The sequence below is a fragment of the Podarcis erhardii genome (genome assembly GCF_964252035.2).
Source record: "Podarcis erhardii genome assembly, chromosome: 6".
Taxonomy (NCBI): Eukaryota; Metazoa; Chordata; class Lepidosauria; order Squamata; family Lacertidae; genus Podarcis; species Podarcis erhardii.
This window is the reverse complement of record NC_138510.1, coordinates 29,310,655-29,324,147: the sequence shown is the minus strand read 5'-3', so window position 1 is coordinate 29,324,147 and position 13,493 is coordinate 29,310,655. Positions and strand designations below refer to the sequence as shown.

General features: G+C 42.9%; 1 protein-coding gene and 1 long non-coding RNA gene across 2 annotated transcripts in view; one reads left to right on the top strand and one right to left on the bottom strand.

Annotated features, from left to right (window-relative positions):
- The first annotated feature begins 1,339 nt into the window (after nucleotides 1–1,339).
- Nucleotides 1,340–13,493, top strand: part of ASIP (agouti signaling protein) — an 82,562-nt gene continuing 70,408 nt past the window's right edge. The window contains exons 1-2 of the mRNA XM_081866815.1: nucleotides 1,340–2,904; nucleotides 9,244–9,316. Of these exons, the coding sequence (XP_081722941.1) occupies nucleotides 2,850–2,904; nucleotides 9,244–9,316 (128 nt within the window). The 5' untranslated portion in view covers nucleotides 1,340–2,849. The remainder of the gene's footprint in view (nucleotides 2,905–9,243; nucleotides 9,317–13,493) is intronic.
- Nucleotides 2,912–13,493, bottom strand: part of LOC309344446 — a 78,402-nt gene continuing 67,820 nt past the window's right edge. Inside the window, exon 3 of the long non-coding RNA XR_014157735.1 lies at nucleotides 2,912–3,302. This is a non-coding gene — a long non-coding RNA (uncharacterized lncRNA). The remainder of the gene's footprint in view (nucleotides 3,303–13,493) is intronic.

Sequence of the window (13,493 nt, the reverse complement as noted above, 5' to 3'; positions counted from 1 at the left end):
CTTGCATAGGAGGCACACAAAGAAGGGCCTCAGATGATGAAGTTAGAGAGGCAAGGCCAGGGATGTACAATCTGTGCCCCTCTAGATGTTGTTGGACAACAACTCCCATCATCCTTGACTGTTGGCCATGAGTGCCATTAGGTTTCATGAGTGCTGTAGTTCAGCAACATCTGGAGGGCCACATGTTCCTCATTCCCTGGTATAGGCAATGCATGGGCACTTAATTGTCCTTGGCTGCTGATTCAGGATCTGAGCTGAACATTTATAGCCCTTTATAAAATGTTATCCCTAGGCCCCTTTTTCATCTTTATAGCTCATCTCTGAGGTTGTCAATACTCTTCTTGACCTGTGATGCAGTCAGTACTGAACACTGTAGTCCAGTGCACTAAAAATAGCCCTTTCTTCATAAGATACACATCTGTAACTGTACAATGGTGTATTTGGCTTCTGTAATCAATCTAGATTATCTTTGCTTTCTCCAGGTATCTGAACACTGATTTCTAGGAAATATTTATTTTCATACATATTCTTGAAACCCAACAGAGCCCTTAATACCAAATGCTTGACTCAACTAATCTGATTCTCAAATCATCTTAATCTGCTTTAAGGATTGTTTCACATTGTTGTTGTTTAGCTGGGGCAGGGAGAGGAGGCATATCTGTTTTCAATTTATTTGGTTTCTTGCCCATTTTTGTCTTACTGCTAATTTGGTGGGAGATGTAGGGATGAACAGAGATAATGCCATATACTGAGGTGATTATATTTAAAGTTATGTCTCTCTCTCTCTGTGTGTGTGTGTGTACACACACAGCAAACATATTAGTTTTATACTAGTGTGTGCCAGAGGTAGGGCTAGAATGCTTGCTGTCTCTCTGGTTTATTCATTTGCTAAAAGCGATTTCACAATAAGAACATCAAGAATAAAAACAATTGCACAACTTCATACGTAGAAAACAATTAAAATCAATTTCATATGTAAAAACAGTTCCAAACAATACAAATCTAGCCTGGGATAAAGATCTCCACCGAGTCAAGTATGAATTGTGAATTTCATGCTCTTTATTCAGCTCATAGTAGCAATGAATGAAACTTTCCCCAAAACGTCTAGCTATATATACATTATTTACACAATGGGCCCCTCATGATTGGCTAATTCCGGGCTGCTTCTGTAGGCCAATCAGGTTGCGGATTCACCTCCTCCAGATGCCTGATTGGCTGCTCCTGCAGGTCAATCAGGTTGCTGATTCACTTCATCCAGGAGCCTGATTAGCTGCTCCTACAGGCCAATCAGGTCACTGATTCACTTCCACCTGGAGCTGGATTGAGTGGCTCCTGCAAACCAATCAGACTGCTGCATTCTGGATCCTATTGTTCTAGGATTCAGCTCAGGACATAACATTTGCTAAAAGTGATTTCACAATAAGAACATCAAGAATAAAAACAATTGCTTAACTTCATACGTAGAAAACAATTAAAATCAATTTCATATGTAAAAACAGTTCCAAAAACAATACAAATCTAGCCTGGGATAAAGATCTCTACTTAAAAGACCTATTGAAAAATGAAGACCTTCAAGAGGCACCAGGAAGAAAATAGAGATGACGCCAGTCTGATAAGAACAGGGAGGGAGTTCCAAATGTGGTAGGTGCCACCACACTAAAGGCCTGGTTCCCCCATCATACAGTAGGACATCCTTTTCAGGAATTCCCAAGCTGTGGTCCATGTGCTTCATATTGGTGGTCCACAGCATGTCTGTGTAAAACAGAGGGTGCAGTGACTGACAACAGCAGGAACATTTCTTTTTTTATGCATTGAATTTGGCCTGGGACTCAAACTGACAAAAATTACACCAAAGCATTGAAGAACTCCATTTAACACTATAGGCACATCCAATGTTGTTTTTCTAGGAAAAGAGGTGCTGAAATTCACCATAAACTCCTCTCTTATAATGGCAATGGTACCCACCTGAGAGGGGCTAAAAAAAAAAAGCCCTGTGCACATTCATTGCATTAAATCGGTGGTTTAGGAAACTAAACTTTGGGAAAGTTGGGAGCAGTTAACGATTCCAGATGTACCATATGCAGTGAGTGGTGAGGCTGGTGGATTCTTGCCAAAAGTTCTGTTTTTGAGTAGTGGATCTTATCTCTCATTCCAAGTGAGACTAGGTGGCATATTGCAAACCCCGCCAGAGGCCTTTTGGCTTTCCTCAAGACCCATTCCAGATTTTGTCACCAACTCCAAAGCCACCTTCCCCCCAAGCAGCCAGGCTGACAGATCACCTTAAAGACATCTCACAATACTTTGGTAGATATGAACCTCCCATTTGGAAACCATTGTCCTAACTAATTGTCAATACATCCAGCAGCCAGGGTCATTATTATGAGGCTCTCAGCCCAGAAGAATCTCAGGTTCCAAGGCGAATTTTTCCCACCACGCAGATGCTGACAGCGAAAACTGGAGCAACTGGAATGCAAATGACTAGCCAGCTTCATTATTATGAGGCTCTCAGCCCAGAAGAATCTCAGGTTCCAAGGAGAATTTTTCCCACCAATCAGTGCCAATGCAGAAAGCGAAAACTGGAGCAACTGGAATGCAAATGACTCTCCCCTCAGTTCCCCAGAATTATCAGTGATGGCATATGCTCCGTGCCTCACAACCTCCACCCACCATTGGTAACGATTAAACATGCCTTGTAAACCAGACCACAAAAAAATTACTAGCTTGCTGAGCAATAGCAAGGGACTGATCAAGACAGGAGCCCCATCACTCCTCAAGCAGATCACTGGCTTGCCTTTTGGGCATTTTTGTTGCCTGTGGGGAGCGCTTAGAAACAAGGCTGGATTAAACAGATGCACCAACTTCCTTTTCCATTCCAAGGTGTGGCAAAAGAAAGGAAAATACCAGGTGAGGATTCAATCGCATATGCAAAATTTGAATTGCTTTTAGGGCTATGTAGGTACACAGAATAGGCACAGAGTGGGCAGCACCCCTGTACTACAGCACATAGAATGCAGTGGTACCTCGGGTTAAGTACTTAATTCATTCCGGAGGTCCGTTCTTAATCTGAAACTGTTCTCGGAGTACAATTTCTGTTCTCATCCTGAAGCAAAGTTCTTAACCCGAGGAAATATTTCTGGGTTAGCGGAGTCTGTAACCTGAAGTGTATGTAACCTGAAGCATATGTAACCTGAGGTACCACTGTATCAGGTCCTGGAGCAAAATATGAAATGTAGTAACCTTGCTGGAGCCAGGCACAGCTGTGTCAGATGAGTGCCTGAATAGGATTCTGCTTCAGAACTCTGCTGGGGGGAGAGAAAGATAGAACAGGGTTGCATTCAACTAAGACCTACTCAGAGTAGATACACTAAAAATTAATTAACCTAATTTAGTCATAGTTACAGATAGTCATAGTTACAGATACGGACACGACTAAATGACTAAACAACAACAAAATAGAAGTATTTTTAACTTGGAACAATTTGATTTTTTTTTATGTGAATGAGTTGCTGCTGCTTTTGTTTTGACTAATTTAGTCATAACTTCAATGGTTCTGCTCTGAGTAGGAAGACTATGGAAAACCTCCCTTTAATACTATGTGACTTCAAGAAAAGGGAGGGGGAGAATTATCGCACACAATTATCCGGAATGTTCTTGGACCACCTTCTTCCATATCTTTCTGCCCACCCACTGAGGTTATCATCTGAGGCCTCTTTCTGGACTCCACTGCTTTCTAAAATGTGGGTGGCAACTGGAGAGAAAGCCTTTTCTGTTGTGGCACCTTTGCCTTGGGTGATCTTCGGATAAAGGGTGTTATAGAAATTTTACCAACAACAACAACCTGGTGACCTAGTTGCTGTCAGCAGGCAAAAACATATGTTTTTGCAGATTTAAGACCCTGATGTTGGGAAAGATTGAGGGCACTAGGAGAAGGGGATGACAGAGAACAAGATGTTTGGACAGTGTTCTTGAAGCTACCAACATGAGTTTGACCAAACTGCAGGAGGCAGTGGAAGACAGGAGTGCCTGGTGTGCTCTGGTCCATGGGGTCATGAAGAGTCGGACACGACTAAATGACTAAACAACAACAAAATAGAAGTATTTTTAACTTGGAACAATTTGATTTTTTTTTATGTGAATGAGTTGCTGCTGCTTTTGTTTATTATTTTAATTTTGCTGTATTGTTACTATTCTCACGATCACCACCATCGAATTGTATTTTGTTGTTTCTTACTACTTCTAGCTGCTTTAGGAGCATAAATTTATGTTGAAGATGCAGGACATAAAATATGTAAACAAATACCATAGTTTTGTTGCACATCTGTGATGCTGAGGATAAGGCTTTGTTTCAGTCTTGAGATAGACATTCTTTTCAGAGGGTTACAGGGAATTTCAAAGAGGGTGCATCAGCCCACTAATTCCTCTACGATATTGGTTTTACAAGACTTTATATTACTTCTAAAACTTGTTTGACAAGAGGGGGTGGTAGGAGAAAACAATAGTGTGAATTTATCATAGGAAGCAGAGCCTATATTTTTAATTGTCTTTAAAAAAAAAAATCATCAGACTCCTGCAAGGGTGGGGGACCTTTTTAACTAAAGGGCAGGTTCTGGTCAAACTTCCAGGGACCACATGCAAGTGTTGGAAAGCGCCAGAGGCATTGAGGCCCCTAGTGTAAGATTTCCTAACCCTGCTCTTCAGAAAAAAACTTCTGCTTGGGGTTTGAATTGTACCCTAAGCCTCTTCAAAGAGATCAAGTCAGAGAAAACTGACTTCTTTCTTTCTCTTTTGAAATAAATGTTCACCACCCCTAAATGTCAGCTTGGCATTTGATTCACAGCAGGGTGCTTCCCCATGAAATCATCAGCCTTAATAGAAAACTATGTGTGTGAGAAGAGATAACAAAAGGGGGGGGGGAAACCTTGGAAAAACTCCCTGTAAACTGAAAGTTAAGAAATTTAAACCACAGCATTAATGGGGCAGAGGAGCCAAATATTCCATTTGTGCAACAGGACTTTGCCCCACTCTCCTCCCTCCTACACATCCCTCCAAATCTAGGAAACCCCTAGAACAGATTTAGGGGTGCTCAGGTGGGGGGAGGTCCAATTGCACAAATGGAAATCCTTCATTGACAGGCTGTGTTACTTAATGCTACTTTGGATACAGCCCTGTACTTTTCACCCAGCTTTTTTAAAATCCCGGTAAGGATCCATGGTCAGAAGCAGCTGTCATCAGGAGAAAAACAGCTGAGGATGACCGGATAGCTCAGTTGTTTAGAGTGTGGCGCTGACAATGCCAAGGTTGATGGTTTGATTCCCGTAAGGGACAGCTGCATATTCCTGGGGGGTGGACTAGATGATCCTCAAGGGTCCCTTCCAACTCTATGCTTCTATGAGATAATCTGTCTAACTGTGGGGGAGAAAAGTGTGAGCAGGGGAGGGTCAAAAGTGGATGTCTTGTTGTAGTGCCTTAAGGTGTTTATTCCTAGACCTATCATTCAAAGCAGCATAAGAAGCCCCCTTAAACTGAGTCAGCCCAATGGTTCATCTAGTTCAGTATTGTGTAATTTTACTGAAAACGGGTTTTTTCCCAGCCCTACCTAGAGATGCCAGGACACGAACCTGAGGACCTTTTGGATGCAAAGCTGATACCATTGAGCTACAGCCCTTCCCCCAGTCCTCCCCTTTCTTTTTAAATCAAAGTCAAAGTTAATAGCAATATGTCTGTTTTATCCTTGGCATAGTTTCACAGATTCAAAAGAATAACACTATGGTGCTTGCTAGAATTGCACAAAGAGATGCTCTGTCTTTGCTGTTCAAATTATACCCAGAATAAGAAAAAGAGATAAATTTTCAGTGGTAAATTTCAAACGGCAGGAGCACATCCTGACAGCCCCCAAGGCCATGTTGAAATGTGAGTCCAAAACTGCAGGCAGCTGTACCCAATCCATTACTACACACAGAGCAGCAGTATGCAGCATAACACTCCAGCATATTATAATCAGCAGGACCACAATCCTATACATAGTTTTCTTAGGGTAAGCTCCGTGCTTACTTCTGATTGCATTGATTCAAATTGCAAAATTCATTCAGCTTTAACAAAAGATCTTCAGCCAGCCGAAATGCAACCTTCAATTAGAAATGCAAACAAGGTTTCAAAGAAATGCTTCCATTTGAATGCTGGTATGAAGATAACAGAAATAACTACCCACCCCCTGCTTATTTTTCTCATTGTCTGACTTCCTTTCTGCTAATCTGTCAAACAATAGGAAAAAACGGAAAGCCTGTTTATCATCCCATTTACTTGCCAGAGCAAGGAGAAGCTGTCAAAATTGCCCTTGCACTCTGGCAGATGATGTCATTTTCACATGGAAGAGCCTTAACTCAGTGGCAGAACATCTGCTTTGCATGTGAAAGGTCCAAGGTCTGATCCCTAGCATCTCCAGGTTGGACTGGGAATGTTCCCTGCCTGAAGCCCGGGAGAGCTGCTGCCAGTTGGTGTAGACAGGACTGAGCTAGATGGATCTATTAGGAATTATTATATAAATAAATGTATTTGGTTTAAAAGAGTTCACTGGGTCCCTAGATTGAAACACAGAAGCAAGCACACTCTCCAGTAAGAAAGAGCCCCAGCAGCAAAGTAAAGTTTCAGAATGTAGGTTGCTGAACCTTTTAAAGAGACCATCCCAAGTTGCTTACAGTGCTTCCCCTTTCTACCCTCATCTGTAATGAACAGACCACACAGTTTGATAAGTTTAAAATGGATTTTACTTACAAACGTCCAAAGGTGAGATTCATGTGTCTTTTACATACAGCAGCAATAAAAACACAGGTAGAAATTTCTGGTCACAGAATATGGTAATATGTTTCTAAATGGTTGGTCTAGAAACACAAAAATAGATAACTCCTATTGGAAAGATCAGGCAGGGTCATCTGAAGCCTTCTGCCTCCTCTCCATGGGGAGGAGGCATTCCTCTCTCTCCTGACCCACTTGTCTACTGTCAGTAACAGCTGGATCTTTTTTCTCTCTGAAAAAAAACCCCTTATCTATAGTCATTTTAATGTTTGATTCATGTTGGTTTCTGAGTTTGGTGATTTCCCCCCTTCCTCTCCCAATTTTGCTCCTGTCATTTGGGCTCCTTTGAGTGTTTATAGCATTTTCCCTCCATTTCCAGCCCTGCCTGCACTGGCTGTTTGTGCCTCCCTGCTTGTTTTTTCATCCCCACTGTTACTGGTTGCTGGTTAGGGAGGGGGAAGTGTTTGGATCTGTCCAGCTGGGTGCAAGGAAATCCACCACTGGTGACTTGAAGGCATGTTCCACATCTTTGAAAAGAGTTGGATCACTGATTTGTGCCCTTGCAAACGAATCATCAATGCTGGACCCAACAGCCCCATAGCACCATGTTATCTTGCATACACCCGTCCTTGCAGGACTGCAGCTACCAGGCTCCCTCCTTTCCATCTTCATTGTTTGAACTTTGCGGCCTTTGGCAACGTCATGCCTGCCTGCTTTGTCCAGACTGCATGTTTTATTGAGGTTGAGCAGTGCCATGGCTCATACACCTCAGCAGTTTTGCTTAATCTGCAGGACTGCTGCATCTTGCCTCATTGGCATCCCTGGACACTTCCTCAGTCTCCCACAATTACAGTGGTACCTCTAGTTACAAACTTAATTCGTTCCGGGGGTCCATTCTTAACCTGAAACTGTTCTTAACTTGAGGTACCACTTTAGCTAATGGGGCCTCCCACTGCCACCGCACGATTTCTGTTCTCATCCTGAGGTAAAGTTCTTAACCTGAGGTACTACTTCCAGGTTAGTGGAGTATGTTACCCGAGGTGTTTGTAACCCGAGGTATCACTGTACTTGCCTCAAGAAGGAGATGTGTCTAATGCCCATAGTGGTATGTCTGATGCTACAGAATCAACCTTCTCTTATGTGGGCTGTGAAATGATGAGTTCCTGTTTTCTGTAGTTGATCCTCAGATAGTTCCTACCCAGAGGGTTAAAGGTCTCCTTCAGTACTGCTCTACAGCCTCTCATGGCTGGGACATCTGCCAAAAGATCAAATAAGTGGAAGGAAAAATGGAGTTCCAAGAAGCACAGAAGCAACAGGGACAGATCTGGTGCCAGAACAGTCCATAACGCAAAGTCTTCTGTGGTAGACTTTTCAGTTCACTGTGGTTCAGCCTGGGTCCTCAGCCCAATATCTGGCCACAAGTGCAGAAGTTTTTCCTTCTCTTCCCACCAACCTCCTGCAGTGCTGTCCCCATGAGCTTATTGTAAAGCTTGGCAGGCTGAGTGGATGTTTCCAGTGTGGTGAAGTTGGTCTCTGTTTTCCTTTGTTTCTGTCTTGATGGTTGATATTATGGCCTTTTCCCAGAGTTTGTCAGCTGCAGCAAAGGGTGCTAATCAAGGTTTTGGAGATTGTGTAATTCACTCAACTGTAATGAATACAGTCAAGACCCACAACAGATGGCACAATATCTCCTTCCTCTTTGTTTTCCAGCCCCTAAATGCCAGGGATTTAGGTGAAGGAGTGAGGCTATGGACTTGTGTGGTATAGTCAATGCAGAAGGCTCATATGGTATAGTGGATTGTGGTTATCTTGGTGTCCAGTGTTTCCCCTCTGTGCTGCGAGAGAGGAGGTTTCCTCAAGCCTTTGTCAACCTTGAGGTTATCTGTCAGTTTCCCCTACCCCTTAGAAACTTAAGGGGTGAGGTGTTTGGTGAAGAATTCTAATGAGTTCCAGGGTTGTCTCCTCACAGCAGACAAGGATATGAACATCCTGGGCAGGGACATGGGAGTATTCCTCCACCCGAAGAGTTTCCTGCTTTCTTCCTGAAGGTGCTAGACTATCACCAAATAGTTTCTCTGTTGAAAGCTGACTCTTTCTCCCCAGGACCTGAAGGGTCCAATCTAGGAAGTTCTGCTGTTGCAGAGCTCAGTTGTACATTTCCAGCTGGCCCTTATTTATTTAACACGGCTGAATGGCTCTGGGTTGCTTCTTGAGTGTCAAGGCCACATTGTTCTCTAGGAGGGATTCCTCTAACTGCATATGTTGTAGCACATGTAGGGTCTATCTGACATGAGGTTCTACTGCTGGAGTAGAAATTAATAATAACAACAACAACAACAACAACAACAACAACAACAACATTATTATTATTATTCACCATCATCATATTGTGTTAGGTTTTATACCAATTCCTGCCTTACAGCCTAAACTAGGTGTTCTCTTCTTTCACAGGGCTGTATTTGAACCTTTGGCCAGCTCAGTCCTGCAGCTGTGTGCTCAGTTATGTGTGTTTCATTCAGACAAGGTATTAACTGGGACTGACCCTTTGTTTATACCCAAGGTAAACTATGTTTCTTCTCTGCTTGCAAACAGTAATTTCACTCTTTCTTATCCCAATCCTTCACATTCTAGCATTTATGGTGCTTTTTGTCTTCTTTCACTCCCTAAAAATGGTTCTGCATTTAGTATTGTTACAAAAGTCAGGTGTCACTCCCACTGGGAGTCCAGAGTCTGTGTTCCTTTGGAGAACTGAGACACAGTGAACACTGTCATAGCTTTAATAAATACGGTTTATTCACCTATTTACACCTTCACTCTGCATGGTCATTTCAAGAGGGACTTGTCCCCCATAGCAGTGCAGCCCTAGAGTCCAAGGCATCTCTCCCAGCCAGCCTACCCAAGATGGATCCCAGTATTGCCAATGGTCCTCAATGGCCCTGTATCGTTTCTTAATAGCCCTAGCTTGGCCGGGTCATTTTGCAAAGGCTAGCTTAGGAATCTTTCTGCACTTGTAGTTCTCCCTTCACACCCCAAATAATCAAAATCCTACCATTTATTAATTTCTAGGGTTTGATCTATAACAATATTCATCCTGCTCACAGGAATTCAGATGGCATACCCCAAATGTTCATGGGGCTCTGCTATTTTATTTCTTAATATAATTTTTGGCATGTAAATGGCTACTTCAAATCTCACGTGTTTTTGCTTAAGTCACCCCGCTTCTAAGTATGCTGTGAGCCATTTATGCTTCCAGTCTGTTAAACTGTGCCCCAGGGCACCTTATGCATGCCTTGCAATGATTCAATTTAATGGGACATACTGATTTTGTTATCTTGTTTAACAACTGCAGAGACCCCATTGGCCTGGTCCTTTGTTATTAGCTCTTAAAGAAAGCTTTGGCCTGTTCAAATGAAATTTGGATATCACGGTTCTTCCTTCTACCTGCAAATAGCCACTACACCCCAGAATTTCAGAATCACTCAACTAGTTTATCCATGAAATCCCTTTCAAGTGCTGCCTGTTTGCAATTATTAACATCCTCACTACAACAGACATCATTATGTGTCCTAAGCAGCATTTACTTTCCAACACCACCAAGAGACATCCTGTATTAATGGTGGAGAAACTGCAATACATTTTATGGTCTCAATTGTCTATCTAAATCCCATCCAGAAGAACCACCCAAAATGTTTTTAAAACCCTTGGAACAGTTCAAACATTTACAAAGGAGTATTAATATCTAATTGTTTTTTATGGAAGTTAATGCAGAAAAAAGGCTGTGGGACAATTTTAGGTTGCAAAGACAGAAAGCCATTCCCCCTAAAACTAGAACAAGCTGTTTATTTGTGTTTTAAGTGTTTGCTGTACTCTGTCATTAGTGGGTTTGGCATGAACAGAAGGAAGGAGAAAACAACCCTTCTCACGATTAACAAGGGTTTCATATCCTTAAAAGTGATAACAAGGGAAATTGGGAAATACTGTTAAGTCCAACTGTAACAATTTGACCCAGCAGGTTTCCTAACCCAACTGCAATAACCAAAGACTTTGGCTAGGCTCCCAAGTGTGTTGGGGTATCCTTAGTAAACATGCCCAACATAAGTTCTTAATTAGGAAGGACATGACAGTATTATAACCAGTCCTAATACAAAATGCTAGAGGATAGCCAAGTGGAAAGAGTTGACATTTGACCTCAACATGATTGGTTGCATCAGGGGTGGGGAACCTCTGACCAGATATGGCTGGAATACAGCTCCCATCATTCCTCACTATTGGCCATGCAGGGTGGGGCTGATGAAGTCCAGAAGCATCTGGAGGGCCAAAGGTTCCCTTTGCCTGGCTTATATGAATGAGTAAAATCATTACCAAGCCAGTACACAGTAAAAGTTATTGCATAACATCAGATTTCAATGAAGAGAGCTTTCTTGACCATGAAAGATTATTAAATTCATAGTTCTATGCCCCCCCCCCAAGCTGCATTTTTTCTACCATTCTCCATTAACTAATGGGAAAATGTATTTGAACATTCAAAGGGGTTGGGAAGCTTTAGTGAAATTCTTATCGGTCGGGTTCTTTTTTATGCAGTTACCTTTTGAGGCAGGCAGCTAAGAGGTGTTTAAGAGTAGCCATTCTTTCATTCTGCAAATCATCTTCCCAGTGGAAGCAATCAAAGTGGTGTAGAATAGTATAAAACAAGGTAAAATGCAAGAGAAGCAGAATATAAAAACTATTGCTACAATCATAACGTTCATATTCCAGAAAGTGACTGGATCACAATTTCTCATCGGAATGAGTAGCAACTATAACCGTTTAGAGAAAAGATGTAAGTCTGGTTGCATTTTGAGACATCAGTGGGGTGGCAACCTACGAAAGCAGCTTCCTACTCCTGCTGATCCCGGCCATTGCCAACCAAGACTGCTACTCATCCTGAGTTCTGTTTCTTGGTCACACTAGCACGTGACAGAATGTTGAGGAATGTTGAGGAAACTAAAAGAAATGGTAGAAAAGTGGAGTGTGGGGTGTTGACAGACTAATGTATGACTCTAATCAATTCTAGAGTCCTTAAAAGATACAGTTTATACTTGCAGGATACAAATGTATTGAAATTCACGTTTCCACAGTGATTTTCTTTTCTGAAATAGACTACTCACTAGACCCAGATAAGCTTTAGTTTCAGTATGTGCCTTCCAATTGTGCCCTGACACCCACAGACAGCTCTGCAGTTGTGGTAACCAGCAAATAGTGACTAAAAACCTAGAGATCACTTCCACATGTCCTTCCACAGTGGGGGCATTGGTTTCTGGGCGGGAGTTGATCATGGTGTGGATTTGCCAAGCATGAGTTCCTCTTAGCACGTTTCTCCCTTGCGTCCTGAATTTGAGTGTCTTCAAAGTCCATGACACCTTTGGTAAAAGCTGTTCTCCAATTGGAGCGCTCGCAGGCCAGTGTTTGTGTGTTCAGACCCAGAGACCTCCCCCTCTAAATAAAGACACACTTGACTCAAATTTTAGTTTGGTTTTTGGCAGAATTTAGGCCACAACTTTATTGATTACAGAAGGTGAGTGGTTGCATAGGCTCTGGTTCGACTAGCTGCCTGCACCCTTGCAGGCAGCGCTGACCCAGGGCACCAGCATAGGTTAGCCAAGGGTGAACAGCTGGGTAGGCGAAAAGCCAGGAACAGACTATGTTCACCACCCAGATGCCCCCCTGGACTTAGGCATGGGCACAACCCCATCTTGGGGGTTGACCAAACCAGTTGAGTCCATGGATTCCTTTAACGGAATACCCTTCACATAGGGATGGCGAGACCATTCTCCCATCGCTATCACCTGAACCAGTGCCTATCAACAACCTTACAAGTTGTGACGATTTGCTACGCGGCAGGCGAAACCCAAATGGCAACAGCCAATCAGCCAAGTGGGGAAATTCCTCCTGTGCCCCTGTCCCAACGACAAACAACACACGACGGCATAGCAAGGTCAATCGCATAGGTCAATTCCCCTAAATATAGGGAGAGGTGGGTAGGTGTTCCGAATGCACGAGTCGAAAGAGGAAGCTCTGGGTCACGTGCATGGGTATATATATATAGGTCCCTCGATCCATTTGAACTACGCCCCATTGGCCAGATAGCGCCCAACAACGAGAGACCTACCAATTGGGTGTTGTGGCTGTCCAATCTCACCCATCCACAACATAGGAGGTCGGTCTCCAGGTCTCACCGCAACATGTGCCCTCTTTTAGGGAGGACACAATTTCCCATTTGTCAGTGTTTATACTACATTTTTTAGATTTCCTTGAGACAGTCATCCTGACCTTTCTCCTCAAGGAGGACATGAGCACAACCATTATGGCTAGTAGCCATGAGCCAGTGGGCTTTGTGTTCTAATGTTTACGAGGGGGGAGGACTTTCCCCCATACCATGCATAATTAAATCCATCGTGTCTCCCTTTAGTCACTCCCCCCCTCAAACCACAAACTCCCCAATACTGTGACCGCTTCCACTTTCTATCCCTCTCACTGCCCCACACAATATGTTATGTGGATTCAAGCATTTCCAAAATTTAATAATTACTAGAATTACATATTCAGTGGATCCAGATGACACGGACCAAAAAAACAACGACGAGTCAATGTTGAAAGTCTAGAAAGTGTTTGCAATTGTTTCCTGTCAACTCTGTATTATGACAGAGATCAGGAGAGTGTGA